The sequence below is a fragment of the Nannobrachium achirus genome (assembly GCF_963921795.1).
Source record: "Nannobrachium achirus genome assembly, chromosome: 20".
Classification (NCBI taxonomy): domain Eukaryota; kingdom Metazoa; phylum Chordata; class Actinopteri; order Myctophiformes; family Myctophidae; genus Nannobrachium; species Nannobrachium achirus.
This window is the reverse complement of record NC_137827.1, coordinates 45,832,281-45,848,880: the sequence shown is the minus strand read 5'-3', so window position 1 is coordinate 45,848,880 and position 16,600 is coordinate 45,832,281. Positions and strand designations below refer to the sequence as shown.

The window sequence follows — 16,600 nt, the reverse complement described above, 5'->3', positions numbered from 1 at the left end:
TGAACCGCGCGGGGCAGCAAAACCCCACCCGCGGATTTTCCTCCTTTAAGTTCGTCCCCAACACGGACGACCAGATCATCCTTGCGCTCAGGTCAAAAGAGGTGGCCCAAACTACCGCCACATACATCATGGCCTTTACACTAGACGGACGCATCCTCTTACCCGAAACCAAAATAGAGGACGTAAAATATGAGGGGCTAGAGTTCATTTAGAGGGGATGATATTCTCAAACCGTTCAATTTCAATAACCCCCAGTTGGTTTGGCATGCGTATAGTCCACAGACCCCCATTGGGTTCCACTTACAGACCGATAAGGGTCCATTTGGTTCCTAACTATCGATCATTTCGCTGGGAACCCCATGGAACCACCTCAATGGCCCATGGAGCTCCACAGACCCCACTTTGAGAACCACTGGCTTTGAGACTCCCTGTGTCATGAGGCCACTGCCCTGTTGTCTGAGACTTGCTGTCTGGGACTGTTAATATATTTTGTCCGTTTATGAAGGTTGAATAATCTTCCCGAACAAACAATCCAGAATCTTTTGTTGATCTTCCCATTGGTCAAATGACCCTCAGAAATATTGTGTTTTTGTTATTTTTCTTTTGCCAATTTTTCCCCACTTTTCTCCCAATTTAGTTGTTATGCCAATTCCTTAATTCCCCCTCAATATTATGTAGTCTTGTCTCTGCTCATGGTCTTCAGGCTGGTTTGTCCTAGAAATGTTATTGATTCCACATGCCTCGTCTGATACTAATGGAGTTGCCTGAGTGAGGAGCTTCCTTCGGAAGGATGTTGCACGCACAGTTACAGTTACTGTCTCGGCTTCTGTTTCTCTCTATGTTCTCTAGGTTCTCTATACTGGCCAGCTCCGTTGTGATTTCTGCACCAGCATCTTTCTTTAGTATGTCCACGTAGGTAGGTAGGTGTGGGACGTCCGCTTGATCAATGCCCGTGTTTTGGTTCCCACAGCACAAGCTCTTTGGCCGGGAGCTCTCTGTGTCGGTGGCAGTGGCCAGCTAGTCTCATCCTCCTGATTGCTATCTTCCCTGATACATTTGGTAGTTCCCCATAAAGACACTTGTTGGTGATGTGCTCATCCTGGTTGATGTTCAGTAGTCTACCACACGTAACATTCTGGTGTAGCTAACACTCGTCCAAGGACTTCTGTAGGGCTTGCGTTAGTGTCCAGCATTTACAGCCGAGAATGAATGACTCCACAGTCGCAGAGAAGAAACTGATCTCGATGTGTTGGATTTCCACACACTGGTCATACCATTAAGAGCTCTCCAGGCAAGTGATTTCCTCACTCCTTTTCTGTGGAGCTGACCCATGAGCCCAGGTATTTAAAGTCACTGACCTCTGTTAGCGCATTACCCTCTGTTGTCTTTAGGGGCGGATGTTATAGGTTATGACCTCAGTCTTCTTTGCATTTAGCCTGAGGCCAACCTTAGCACACTCTAACTCCACTCTGGTTAATATACATTTTACACGGACCGCTTCTTGATGTTCATCCCTTTATTAAACATTCCTTCTACAAGACCACACACGTGCTGAATATGAATGAATGAATGAATGCATGGATTGTCAGCAATAAACGAAATAAATAATTACATTGGAACAGCAAAAGGTATAGCTACATACATACACAACAGACATACCGTTAACACCATACCGGTACATAATAATGTTTTATTCTCACACAACCTATGGATTGCAGTGGTTTTAGCACTGCAATTCTGAATTATCTTCTAATTGACAGTAGAATTGACAACTGTTATTAAAATATGTTATTGTGTTTAACATGGTATAGATATCATTTTCAGTGTTAAATGTCAATGTCATTATGTTTTGAACAAATAACTAACGCCTGTGACGAGCTGTCGCCACTGCAGGAGAATGACCACTGAGAGATGCCAATCAGGTCATAACGCCCAGGACACTGGATAACGAATTGGATAATGCCAAGCCATATCTGGCCTTGTCCTTCTCTTTACTGGGCCCAAGACAAGGAAAACATCTGATATCTATTGTTATGTTCTACATTGTTATGTTCTATTGGCCAATGAAAGTCTTCTATGCTGTGTACACTCAACTATATATGTGAAATTATTATGCTTTGTACTCAGAGAAACATTATTATTGATGACTGGACATTCTAACTTTGAATACATTTACAGAAACAGAGATTTACACTGTGTGGGCTCATTTCTTGTGTGCGAGTTCTTTAATCTTTTGGGGAGACTGGTTCTTTTCTTGGTCCAACTAATATTTAAGGTAAATAGGGAGAAAATCTTCCATCAACAACATACCTTCATCTTGTTTTGTCATGTTTGTTTTTGAGTGTGTATGCTACAGTCTGTCTATCGTTCCATTTTTCTACCTTTGAATACACACCGCGGTCAAGCCATTCAAATGTTCACCCAGTCATTAGATGAGTAAAGGATTAGACTTAGAGTAAAGGAAAGAATGATAGAATGCAAGGTTGCGTCACTGAATTTGAAAAGTGGTGGCAGGCTTTGTTGCTAAGTCTTCAAAATAGCATGGTACAGTGAGTGAGTAATAACATGTTTGAGTGTATTTTGCTCTCACTGGGGACATTGTGCCGTAATCAGAGTTTGTCACTGATCTTGTTCAACAGGTGAATGTGTCAGGCAGCACTGTCCACCGTAACAATGGACGACAAGACAGAGAAACTCAGCCTGAAGCGTGAAATAGGACTGATTGGAGCCGTGTCCCTCGTCGCTGGGTCGATGATCGGATCAGGGATCTTCATGTGTCCCCAGTCTGTGCTGTTAAATGTTGGCAGCCCTGGGGCCAGCCTGGTGGTCTGGGCAGGCTGCGGCCTGCTGGCGATCATGGGATCGCTCTGTTACGCTGAACTGGGAACCGTCATTCGAGAGTCGGGAGGAGAGTACATCTACATCCTCAGAACGTCCGGTCCATTCCTTGCCTTCATGCTAATCTTCAATTCGGTGTTACTCGTGGGACCTGCGGGTGTTGCCGGTGTCGCACTGAGCTTTGCCCAATACGCCGTGGCCCCTTTCTATTTGGATTGCACCCCTCCGGTGCGGGTGGTGAAGTGCGTGGCAGCAGCTGCCATCATCGTGCTGGCCACAGTGAACTGCTTAAACGTCCGTTCGTCACTGTCAGTCCAGGTGTTCTTTACGTTGGCCAAGGTCCTGTCTCTGGTTGTAATTGTTATAGGAGGCGTGGTGATGCTTATCAAGGGACACACTGACCACTTTGAAGACTCCTTTGCCAACACAAACGTGGGCATCAGTCCAATTGGCATTGCTTTCTACCAGGGATTGTGGGCCTATGGTGGCTGGAACAATCTGAACTAGAAAAATATTGTTCCTTCGAAACAATTGTGGGCTCGCTTCAAGCCGGAAAACAATGGCTATAAAAGCACAAAATGTCAAGATCGCAGGCAGTGCTCTCTTTGACGTTACTGACGTCAAAGATTGGTCCATTTTGTTCCAAAAATGTGTTGTGCAAAAGTTGACCCGCTGGTGGCGCTATAACAGGCCAATGTGAGAAGGTTGGTATCTGTTCCTTGACCTATTGGGAATGTGCTTGCAAGATTTCACGCACATCCCAGGCTGTGTTCATGATTTGAGGTGTTTTTGGCTTTGGACACTTTATCGCTGCTTGCAGCTATATTTATTATTATTATTTTATAATTTTTTTGTGTGCACTTCATAGGCATGTTAGATAAAGGTCCTTAGATTGCGTGTAGAATGTTTCATGCAAATTGCAAAAAAAATCCTAGAATAAAAACGGGTTTAAGCGTTTTACAAACTGCTCAAAATTATATAGCGCCCCCCTTTGGCCATTTGGGGTAAGATTGGTTTCAGTGATATTTGAACTAACCCTCTACACTATTTTGTCATGAAAATGTGACTTTGCTTGTATGTTTTAGAGGCAGAAGAATAATTTGCATAAAAATGCAATATTGTTTGAATTATTTAAAAAAGCATGTTTCAATGTTAAAGAAATCCGATCTGACAGATCTTTAGATATCGGTCCAAAGTTCATGTAAAAAAATGTTTTGTGCACGTGACACGAAAATTCCAGAATAAAAGCGGGTTTACGCGTTTTACAAACTGCTCAAAGTGGCGGAAAATCGAAGGGCGGAGCTTACTTAACAACAACACAGATGTCTTCCGCTTGAGTCAAAGCACGCGTGTAACAAGTTGCATGTCTTCAAACGAAACGAGTCATGACTTATGCCCGTTTGAAGTTTGAATTTTCAAACGCTTCGTATAGCGCCCCCCTTTGGCCGATTGGAATAAAATTGGTTTCAGTGATACTTTGACTAACCCTCCACATCTTTGCCAAATGCCATGAACGTGTAACTTTGCATGCATGATTTAGAGGCAGAAGAATAATTTGCATAAAACCGCAATATTTATTGAATTATTAAGAAATCATTATTTAACGTACAAACTTCTCACCACATAGCCTGTGTAGATATAGGTTCAAAGTTCATGTGAAAAAAGTTTTGTGCACTTGACGCGAAAATCCCAGGAGGAGATAGATTTTTACTGTTTTTCATATAATTCCGAATTGTGGGAGACCTAAAGGTCAGAGGTCAAAAGTTAGAGGGTAAAAGTTGTTCGGCATGAGGAGACGCATAAGTGTATACAGGTTTCATGGCTGTACGTATAACACAGCATGAGCTATACCTGTTCAAAGATCGCACTTTCGAAGGCTTCCTACAGCGCCACCATTTGGCCGATTGCTATAATAAATAATAGCACACTTCACCACTGTAAGCTGAACACATTGATGTTTTTATTTTCATTTTCTCACTAAGTATGTAGGAGTAGAAAGGAACCGAAGATCCCGTCTACTTATAAATAAATAAATAATGACAATATCTAAAGTGTGCTCGCCTTATAGGCGAGCCCACAATTACGTGACAGAGGAGCTGAAACATCCAGAGGTAAAATAAGTTAATTGTTTAATGTTTCACTCCTATTTCAGTTATAGGGCCAACAATACTTAATACAGTATAGTTGACATGATGGAAAAAGTAAGCATGCTCGAGCAGGAGCATGGCCCACGTGACCTGACATATACATTTTACTGATCTATCTTTATTAGGCTTTAAAAGGCAAATTCCAGGATCTTAAAGTATGACTGAGATGTGTGGAGGACACGCACGCACGCACGCACGCACGCACGCACGCACGCACGCACGCACGCACGCACACACACACACACACACACACACACACACACACACACACACACACACACACACACACACACACTTACACCCAGGGCCAAAAGACCAAAGGAGGCCGAGCCCTGCACTTCCCCCCAACTGTGAAATAACCTCCCTCTTGCTGGCTGGACCTAGGTTGTGCGGTGCCCTCGGTTGACAAATGTTTTAAACTCTTAAAGACCCACCTGTTCTGACAGGCGTTTGCCTTGTTTTTGTGTGCGGGCAACTCATTTGTGATGTCCTTTTATTGAGTGGGTGTTTGATTGTTTATTTTATTCATTTGTTTTAATATATTGATGTGCTTTTATGTTTGTTGTATTATCTCTAAAGCACTTTGTGATTGTCACTGGCTGTTAAAAGTATATAAAATAAATATAATGTATACTTACCTACTTACTTACTTACTTACTTAAAGCAGTGAATACAACACAAGTTTTGTTTCCATAGGCCACACTGATGATAGTTACCTGGCCTAGTACTGTATATTAAAATGATTGTTTGCCGCAACCTAGTAATTCTATGGCACAGTATTTTTTAAACAAACTACCTACAGTCATGACTTTTCTTGTGTCAACTAGGTGAACCTTCCCAGAGCTCTTCTAATAGCCGTTCCCATGGTGACAGTGTTGTATCTCCTGGTGAATGTGAGCTACCTGACAGTGCTGACTCCCAGGGAGCTGATGTCCTCCAGTGCTGTAGCCGTTACCTGGGGGTAAGACACAGGGACGTGCTGGGCCCCTGATTCAGCCCGGGAAAAAGAGTTGGAGAGGCCCTCATTGCGCGCTATAGAGCTGCTGCTACTCAAAGATTTGCCATTTCAGATCATGACAAGTGACAAGCCAGTGGGCCAATTACATGAGTTATATTTCGTTGTTGTCGGGTGGAAACCTTGTACGTCCAAAACCGTTTGTTTTGTATTTATTATTTTAAAAATGATTTAAACTAGTGAAAACAGCCGATCTACAAGCACACAACGCCTCGCGGTGCGAGGTGCTTGTAGATCTGCTGTTTTCACTACTTTTGTGCAACGGCCTTGTATGATGAAGCAGGGCTTTGCTTTGCAAAAAAAATTACAAATTTGAAACTTGGAGATACGAGGTTTCTGCCCGACAGTGACGATTTACTTTGTTGGCCGCCCAGCCCCCAAAATGGAACGAAGGCCGACATTTTATTTTAATTTTTTTCCTAATGGCCGGCCTGGACCGGCCAGGAATGAACCGGCCGTTTGGGAGTTGTCCCGCTTTTCCCAATGGCCAGCACGTCCCTGGTATAACACAACGCTCTTTTCAGTTGGGGTTTGCAAGCAGGGTTATTATAGTTTATAAAAACTAGCGTAATAACTACACCTAGAATTGGAAAAACATTTGTGTTAACTGAAATGGATATGTTTCTGTCAAAACAAAATCCTTTAATAAAAACAATATTCTGATGATAGCGCCACCATCAGGCTGATTTTTGCTAAATACATTTTTGGACACCGCTCCTACAGATTTTGGCCTAAAATCACGCAAAGCGGTACACAGTATCTCTAAAGTCATGTCATCAAATGGATCTGTCCAATTTCCCATATTCCCTCGTGATTGGCTACGATTGCCTTCTAAAGTTTGTGTATGCGACGTGACGCCGACGTCGCCCGATCTCCTGTTTAGGGAGTCTTACTGGTAGTAATTGTTGCTATAGAATGTTTGTTCACTTAACAGGAATCACCCCTATCTCTCAAGCTCTTTAGTAAACAGAAAATACATTTCAGGTGGTTGGCCAGTCTTCAGCAGCTCATGTAACAAAACACATGCAAAATAATGCAAACCATGACAAACAACACAAATCAAATCACACAACTAACTAACAAACCAAAAATCAAGAAAAATTCTCCACCGGCTGACATTCTCATACTACCGTCCTGCAGGTGTAATGCAGTTCTCATATCATGGTAAATGAGATGAATTATATCTTTAACTCGACTTTTTTAAGTTGTGTGTTTTCACTCTAAATGTAGGGAGAATGGACATCAACAGTGTATGCTTTTTTCCCGTTCTTTTCAACAGGAATAAGGTTTTAGGGAGCTGGGGTGGATCATGTCAGTGTTTTTTTCTGTTCTTTTCAACAGGAATAAGGTTTTAGGGAGCTGGGGGTGGATCATGTCAGTGGCTGCAGCATTATCTGCCTTTGGTTGTCTGAACGGGACATTCTTCAGTGGTGGACGTGTGTGCTTTGTTGCAGCAAGGGAAGGACACATGGTGAGACTCTCTTACCACATGAACCCTAAAGAAGGGGTCTTCGATGTTTTCAAGCCAAGGACCCCTTAGTTGAGAGAGAGATGAAGCAGGGACCCTCGCAACCTAGCCTCGGAAACATAGATTCCATATAGTTTCATCATTTGACAGCACAATCATCAGTGTATTTTGGATTCATGTCAATTTATGTTTTCAGATATTTAACCACTTGAACCATCAATACTTAATAAACTTGACTTTTCACTCAGTACTTCCCCTCTACACCAAACCTCTTTCTTTTTCCCCTCTACACCAAACCTCTTTGCCGAATATAGCCGATCTACAAGCTCACAACGCCTCGTGCTGCGAAGTGTTGTGAGCTTGTAGATCTGCTATTTTTGGCTAAAGTTCTCCGAATTGGACGCCAGGGTTCAAGTGGTTAATACAAAAAAAGGAGAAAAAAGTTTCTATCACACAAAGATTTGGAGGACCCCCTGTAGTAACTCTGAGGACCCCCCTATGGGTCCCGGACCCTAAAGCATCCCTATACTGGGGGGACAACAAAAACATAATCATTCTCCAGACAATGTGTTGCTGCGGGTACTAAGGTAAAAGAAAGTGTTTGTAGCCTGCATGGGACATCTTTCATTCATGTATAAACATCGAACTACATATTTAAACTTTGCTATTAAACTCCTAATATTCACGCCACTAATGAGCATCATGATCACAATTATACTAACATTCATTCATGTCTTTCCTCATAGCCAGGTATATTGGCCATGGCCCATGTACACAGGCTGACTCCTTCTCCAGCGTTGATCTTTACAACCATTATTTCCCTTCTAGTACTGATCCCTGGGGACTTCCAGAGTATCGTCAACTACTTGGGGTAAAGATAAGCAATCTTTCACCGATCCAAGGGGCAAGATTTACATGTGTAAATAGAAATAGCTTGCAATTAATGTAATTACGGTATTTACCTTTGCCAAAATACTGCGGTAACAATCTGTCAGTCTGCTTCACATTGTATACAAAGTTTGTGAATTTTGTGCACAAGCAAAGTGAGATAGGACCTAAGTGTCTCCTTTAGGGAAAAGTGAGTACATGTATTTGCTGACAGATTAGACAGAAAAAAATAGTAATAGGGCAAGGACAGGTTTTATTATTATACAGGTATATTCTGCATTCTGTTGAGTTGCTGTTATAATGTGCCACCTCCATAGCTGATCTACAAGTTCACAGCATAGACCCCTCGGGGACTCCAGTCAAGTAGCCTAAGATACTACTTTAACCATACAATGAAAGTCAATGGAATCACTACTTCTGGTTCCTTAATCACAGAGAAGCAACAAAGTAATATAAAAGATAATTGTATTGTATTGACTAGTATAATACCCAGGTAGGCAGGCAGCTAAACAATCAAAGGTTCAACTAAAGTTCACCACCACTTTAACCCAGATGGTATCACACCTCTCACTGACCACCAGAGGGCAGCGATGAGCTGATAATTATTATGGCGTTTCCTGCCAGTAATTAATATTTGCCAGGAATTATTACTTAATATTAACGTATTGTTATTTTCACCATGTTCACCTGTTTGTATTTATGTTCCTTTATGTACATGGCCTTTTCATTTCCACTTGACGAAAGATTGTCTTTGTCTAAACAGACTGTCATTATTGATATTGTCAGGTTCAGTGGCTGGTTCTTCTATGCAATCACATTGTCTGGACTCCTCTATCTCAAGATCAAGAAACCAGAGCTCCCCAGACCGTACAGGGTGAGTCCATCTTAGTTTAATATGTGCACAAAAAATAACACTTGCTGCTAATTAAAGGGACTCAGGAGGTTCTGTCAGGGCTGTATTTTGATTGTACCAGTGTGTGCATGACTTCCCCACTGCTCCTTATGCCTTAACCTCAAAGGCCTGTCCATACTATCTCCGACCACACCACTGAACTTGGTTCAACTACAAAATGACGTCACCCGCATCTGCTGAAAAGCATTACCCTGAATTAGAGTTCAGAAAGCTGTTTGCAGGTTTGGTGGTCAGAGACGCGACAGTATGGATAGGCCTTTAAATTAAGGCATAAGTAAATACATCCCTAAGGGCTGTATTTTGATTGTCTTAAGTACAAGCTCTTATGCCTTAACTTTTTTAACATTGGAATGTCCAATTTCCATACTGTCTCCGACCACCAAACCTTTTGTCGGAGAGTCAGACTTTCCGACATGCAGCTTTCCAGACTCTAATTCTGGGTAATGCTTTTCAGAAGATGCGAGTGACATCATTATAGTTGATCTGGACCTTTCCGTCAAAAAGTTCGATGGTCAGAGTCAGACAATATGGACAGGCCTTAATGGTCAAAAACCATGAAATAGACACAATTAGTTTTGTAGATAATCTGGTTCAAGTTAAGGCATAGGAGCTGGTACTTAAAACAATTAAAATAGAGCCCTTGGCCTTAAGTGTCTAATAGGTCCAGACAAGCAGGTTGGTGCCTTGGTTTACTCCGCTGTTGGTGTGAGAATCAGTGAATGTAATTCACTTTGGACAAGTTCTTTGGATAATTTCACTATTTGACATTTTTCTTTTATTTTAGATGTTTTTCTTCTAGCTCCTACTATCCATTTAGACCTGTTGTTTCCTATCGGTATATGTCATGATAGGCCTACTATCCATGTTGTAGCAGAGCAAACTGTTGTCCATGTGACCTGGCTCCGTGGTGATTAGATGGATGGATGGATGGATGGATGGATAGATAGAGTCAAATGTGAACACACATGTTCTCCACAAGACAGGAGTTGATAACCACTGCTTGCACTGTAAAAGTGATGGTACATTACAAACTGGTATGTCCTCCTGTGTCTTACATGTATATATTTTCCCCTTCACAGGTGCCAATTGTACTCCCCATACTAGTACTCATGGCTGCAGCTCTCCTTGTGCTGGCACCCATCATAGACAACCCCCAAATAGAATACCTCTATGTGACTCTATTCATGTTCAGCGGCGTATTGATCTATGTGCCTTTTATCCACTACAAGCTGTGTCCTGGTGTGTTGGAGAAGCTCACTGTATTCATGCAGATTTTATTAGAGGTCGTGCCAGCAGACAAAAACCTTTGATTTTATGATACGATACATTACGTTGTTGCTGCCTCCATATTTCACATTTTGATGTTTTTTTTTTTTTTTTTTACGTAAATGAACAAACACCCTACTTCATCATAGTGTCACACAAGAACAGCAGAAATATTTGCATCATGACTGTGAAAATTACACTGAGATAGTGATGAGCTGTGCAAGGTCATGAGTATATATAAAGACTTTCCATTCTAGATAAGTGACACTTTTGGCTTGCATTGACTTATTTATTTGTCAAATCAGCCTGTATGATTTGAGGTAAAAAAATAAATACCTCAAGAATAGATATACAATTAGTGCAATATCACTTATATTTCGATAACCCATTTGGCTGGCCAATAATTGAAACATTAAATCAGTTTGTTTCTTTGTGTAGTTACTGCACTTTGGCTTTGGGTAGAGTTGTGTGTTGTCACATGTTCTGCATTCCAGTCTCTTTGTATTGTTATTTTTACTTAAAGTAAGAAATGTGGTTACTTTTTCCACCACTGCATTTAAGATGAAACTCTCATACGGAAAACAGTTAAAGGCTGAAGCCAAGAGCTAACAGATTCCAAGTACTTTTACCTCATGGTACAATGGCCTGACAGGTACAAGAGTTATACCCTTGTTGATATTAAGATTGCTTAACCGTTATCTTGAACATCATTTCTCAAATCCACTCGGCTGCCAAACAATGTGTGGGTTAGCGATTAATAGTGTAGCCTCAAGTCAGCATGATTTATAAATAAGTCATCTAATAACATTTTAGCATTTCGTATAGCAGCTGTGGAAATATGATTTATTTTTGTTGCACTTGATTGTGCTATATGTAAACATTTATGATTAATCAATATTATATACAGTTACTATTTGTTTAACTTTACAATTATCCTATTCTTAAATTACATTTTAAACTCATATTTGCCCTTTTAATTTATTTTCAATGCTAACTGGATTGCTTCATGAAGCTGTTCATGTTGAAACTGAAAGACACAAATAAAGACAGGCATGGCATAAATGCTTTAATATAGAAGATCAACTATGTCAAAAAGCGAGATATTTTATTTCTCAGAAAGCGAGCAGCATACTACAGGGGTGTCATATTGATTGATGCAAGTTGTCTCCGGCAGACCTACTGTATTGGCTACAAATAGCTACATATATTGTGTTGTTTTGGGTTGTATTTATCACCGTACATTAGCACACTAATGTACGGTGATAAATACAACCCAAAACAACACATACAGTAGGAGCAGTGGGGAAGTCATGCACACACTGGATCACCTATGCAGTGACTTGCAGGGACGTGCAGGGAATGTTAGAGAGGCAGGGGCTGACATTTCTAAAAGGGCCTTTTAGTGAAAATATTGAAAATAGCAGACCTCCAAGCTCACAAGGGAGGTCGGCTATTTTTTGTGCTTGATACCACACTGAAATAAGCATAAGAGATGCGGTGTAATGGCATGGATTTCTCCATAGGGTCAATTCTTTCAACATGCTGCATTCGAGTTCAGGAGAGTCTGGACAAGGGAATTCTCTTGAATGCTGCCTTCAGGTATGGCATGGAAAGGGAGTGTTTGCATTTCTTTCACCGTAGTAAAAACTGCATTCATGGACTGGAAAGGGCAGTTTCTACAGATGGGTAAAAATAACGGTTTAGTGTGCATGTTGTTCTGAACTCATCTTCTAGAACAGGGGTCTTCAACAGGGACCCCTAGGGAGTCCTCAGAGTTACTAAAGGGGGTCCTCCAAATCTTCCAATCCTTTTTATATTAACAACTTGAACCCTAGTGTCCATATTCTGAGAACTGTAGCCAAAAATAGCATATCTACAAGCTCACAACGCCTGGAATCTATTGATTGATTGATTGAAGAATTTATTAGAAGTTTGCAATAGAAAAAAAGTACAGTTTCATGACAGTACAAATCACTGGTACAAGGTCAACTAAAAGGAGATCCTAGAAAGCCGAGGCTTATTTCCACAGGAACCACACTTTAAGTATCTCATATAACATTGAAAGACAGACGGATAGAACATAGTACTTTATCTAGGATAATATCAGTTTCAAAAGCATAACATCAAATACAAAGGCAGAATCTATGAACAGGTTATGGGGGTCCCTGCTTCATCTGTCTCTCAACTAAGGGGTCCTTGGCCTGAAAACGTTGAAGACTCCTGTTCTAGAATGTTGAAGTGCACAACATTATACAGAACAGCTGGCAAAGGAGTATAATTTACTTCGTAGTGTCTAAGGAGGGGGACTGTGGAGCTTAAGGGCTGTCAGTGAAAAGCGTGGTGTCCAAACTTGTTTGATTAATAATAGTCTTTGGCGTGCACTGTGAGGTCTACAGGGCCAGGGTGTTGTCGATCCAAGCGGTGTACTTGGAAATAACGGTGTAGACGCCGGGCTTTCTGGACTGACCACACTTCACCCCTCCATTTGAGGTGAGGCCCACTGCCACTCCGTTGTAAAGCAGAGGACCACCGGAGTCCCCCTGCAAGAGAGCAAACGCACACAATAGACTGATCACATATAGCATCACATTCTTAAAATAATGGCCTACGTCATTTTTTTAAGGAAAATTATAGTTTTGCCTAAATCAGCTCTTCATGACACTGGCCATATAACCCTATATCATAACTGAAGAGGATCATGCTGCTCCCTAAATTTGCCTAAGTCTGCATGGAGTAATTCAGTAATTCAGTTTTATATTGAATCCTCTCATGTTACATAAATGACATACAGCTTATTTGTTTTTTTGTGTAAAATAATTAAGATAACTTAATATTAATTTAGTGATGTCTGTCCGTCTGACCCACTTTGAGAATCCTTGGCCTACTGTATAGCCTTATGGGTCAGGACACGAGGAAAAATAACATTTTCTTTTCCTACATTTAAAAAAAAATCACACCCAGTGTGAAGCGAACGGTGCTATTATGAGTTAATTTCATTAAGCGTAGCACAAAGCTAATGTGGGATGGGACGGGACATATACGTAGATTACGAACAGACAAAGCCAGATGTACTGTAGGAGCGGTGCCGGTTAGCAACGCTCAAAAATATATATACATTTCTGAAGATTTAAACAATTTTATACATTTTAAAACAAACATATCTAAGAAATTCCATAAATATATAATAATGTTGTGCACTTGTAGATCTGCTATTTTCACTAGTCCAGGGCAAACGTCTAATAATCTCTCTTTTGCGTCTTGACCAGAAATGTCTGGGAACCAACGGCCTACACTATAAACATTTTACAACATGCATGGGTATAAATCAACATGAACGAACGGCCCACACACTGAAACTCACATCGCAGCTGTCTTCTATGGGTCTCCTGTTGTGCGCACACATCATGTTCGACGTGAACTTCGTGCCATAGTAGTCGTCGCGCCCGCACAGCCTCTTGTCCAGCACCTTGATGGTCAGCTCCTTCAGCTTGTCCGCCCGGCCCTCCAGGTTGTTGACGGAGCCCCAGCCTGCCGTGTCCACCGCGGCGCCCGTGGCGGGGTTGGTGCCGCCCGCACGTAGGTACTTCACCTCTCCCACCGCCTCGGTTGCAGTGACCGGACGGTCCAGCTGGAAAAGCGTAGGAGGAGGGGATTTAAGCAATATTACACAAGAGGGTGTGGATTACCGTGGTTATAGGCACGACAGCGTTGCTGCAGGAAGGAGGCGACAGCCGAGTTCCGTAGGCAGGGCTGAAGTGCCTATAACCATGGTAAAGCACAACCCTCAAGTGTAATATTGCAATTATACAACAGTTACCCTTTCACTAGGAGAGACCAAGCATCAGACAAAATAGTTTTAAGGTTGTTTATTATAAACCCAAGAGTATGGTCGTTTATGGGCGCATCGCATGCGTGGCACTGGCATGGGATGTGCAGCATAAACGGCCAAGAATGCAGAGTGCGAAATGGTTATCTAAGGTCATCACTACACGCAAGTGTGCACACGTGCAGTGTGCTTAGATAGCCAAGGGCACGAACAACATTTTAGCTTTTGGAGTATGGTCGTCTGAACTTCCTGTTATATCAAATTTGTATAATTTGTGCATGTTAAACCACCATCTTCCCTGTATTGGGCATGTAATAGACTACTGTTTTCCAAACATTGGGTCAGGACCCATTTGTTGGGCACGGACGGACACATTTTTATGGGTCCCTTACATTTTGTTTATAACCGTTATTATTTCAAAACATTTTCAAAGGAAAACACTCAATCATTTACAAATAATACTGTATTATTTTGGTTATTTACCTTGATTAGGGCAATGTCGTTATCAAAGTTTGCCGGGTTGTAATCTGGGTGACTGTGAGCTTGTAAAATATCAAAGGTTTGCTTTGTCTCTTCAGGTTGACTCAGGGAGTGGGCCCCCAACAGCACTTTCATTCCCCTGTGGAAACAGCATTATTCAAATCCGCCATGTGAAAAAATGTGGAAGTGGCATATTAAAATACGGCACATTAACATTTAGGCCTAGAGTTATTGAATGCTTTAACCAGTGAAAAACAGCAGATATACAAGCTCGCAGCGCGGCACCGAGTGCCGCGCTGCGAGCTTGTAGATCTGCTATTTTTGGAAAAAGTCGTGAAAATGTGTGCAAATCTTTGACTATATGTATTTTCAAAGCGAACGTTTGTAACTAAAATTTTGCTTCTGGGTGGTCCCTGGAACTAGATATTTTGAAATGGGGGTCCGTGGCCAAATAAATATCATTTTGGGGGTCCTTCACATGAAAAGGTTTGAGAACCACTGACATGGTAGTCCCTCAAGAACAGACTAACTGAGCTCCAGTTAAGTGAAAAGGACCTTTTCTTTGACGATGGCTGGCCAGATTGCTGACATAGAAACAAAAAAAAACTTTAGAAGGATTCAAAAGACACTTATAGAATCGGGTCAAAATTCAAATTTTCACGATTTTTCAAAAATAGCAGATCTACAAGCTCGCAGCGCGGCACTCGGTGCCGCGCTGTGAGCTTGTATATCTGCTATTTTTTTTATATTTAAAGCATAAGATATTAGCGTCATAATGTGTTCAGGCCTAAATGGGTTAAAATGTGGAAACAGCATAGGCCTATTCAAATACAGCACAGAAAGAGACAAAACTAGGTGTTCGCACCCCGCTGGTTGGCAGTGAGCTGCAGTCATAACCCACTGAGGAGCGACCAGAAAGCCCCCACACTCATGTCTCGTGGTCTCGCCCTGTGGCACCTGGATAGATGCCATGTAGGGACGCGAGTGTGCCACCGCCTCTCTACCCCCCATTATGGCCTCACCTGAAAGGATGCAAACATACACGTTTAATGGTGTCCCTATTTTGGGCAAATGTACTTCTTTCTTTTTTTTTTAAACAAAGAAAAACATGCTCCAAGAACAGTGAAAACTGATGATCTACAAGCTCACAAGTAGGCATTTTTTTTGCGTTGCTATTTGCTGTTATACGACCAAGTACTGTATACACAGTGCTTAAATGGGTAGTTGAGTTCACCCCAAAAATTACTATATTGAGTAATCAATACTCATTTTGGAGGTGAACTATCCCTTTAAATGTTAGCTTTTCACGTTATGATTCTTTATGATGAAATATCTGGATGGATGCTAATCTAATAATAACATACAACAAAGTGAGGCTATTCCAGGCGACAACATACAATGAGCAGAGCAATAATATCACACATGCTGTATAAAATCCTCAGCCTTAACAATGAGCATTTTACTGTGCAGTGAAAGGAGCTGAAAACACATGCAAAATGATCATACTGTAGCTATATTTAAAGATGCAGCTATAACTCACCCTGCGAAATGAGTGCGAAAGCAGCAAGCACCATGAGCAGCTCTTTCACCAAGGCCATGGTGTCTGTCTGGCTTGACCGATGCGAGGACGAGGAGTGTTGAGTTAAAATCGCTTCTTGTTCTTTCACCAATGCAAGGATTACTGGAGTTTTAAAGGCTTCTCGTTGACAGGGGAGAGACATAAATCAACCTGGTATGGTGCAAGACATGAGCGGGAAGA

General features: G+C 41.6%; 3 protein-coding genes across 3 annotated transcripts in view; 2 read left to right on the top strand and 1 right to left on the bottom strand.

Annotated features, from left to right (window-relative positions):
* Positions 1–212, top strand: part of LOC308306202 (soluble calcium-activated nucleotidase 1-like) — a gene marked incomplete at both ends in the record, with an annotated part of 1,128 nt that extends 916 nt beyond the window's left edge. Inside the window, one exon of the mRNA XM_080751099.1 lies at positions 1–212. This exon is cut by the window's left edge and continues 916 nt beyond it. Within this exon, the coding sequence (XP_080607225.1) occupies positions 1–212 (212 nt within the window).
* Positions 213–2,673: 2,461 nt separating this feature from the next.
* Positions 2,674–10,579, top strand: LOC308305690 (b(0,+)-type amino acid transporter 1-like; the record flags this gene model as incomplete). Its single annotated transcript, XM_080750531.1, has 7 exons — positions 2,674–3,334; positions 4,912–4,949; positions 5,813–5,946; positions 7,342–7,471; positions 8,215–8,339; positions 9,143–9,230; positions 10,349–10,579. 7 exons carry the CDS (start codon positions 2,674–2,676, stop codon positions 10,577–10,579), a joined length of 1,407 nt encoding a protein of 468 aa, XP_080606657.1.
* Positions 10,580–12,679: 2,100 nt separating this feature from the next.
* On the bottom strand, positions 12,680–16,488 carry cfd (complement factor D (adipsin)). Its single transcript, XM_080750500.1, has 5 exons — positions 16,382–16,488; positions 15,707–15,863; positions 14,845–14,980; positions 13,897–14,163; positions 12,680–13,075 (listed from the first exon to the last, which is right to left on the bottom strand). The coding sequence occupies exons 1-5, from the start codon at positions 16,437–16,439 to the stop codon at positions 12,926–12,928; spliced, it is 768 nt and encodes a 255-aa protein (XP_080606626.1). The 5' UTR covers positions 16,440–16,488; the 3' UTR covers positions 12,680–12,925.
* Positions 16,489–16,600: the final 112 nt, after the last annotated feature.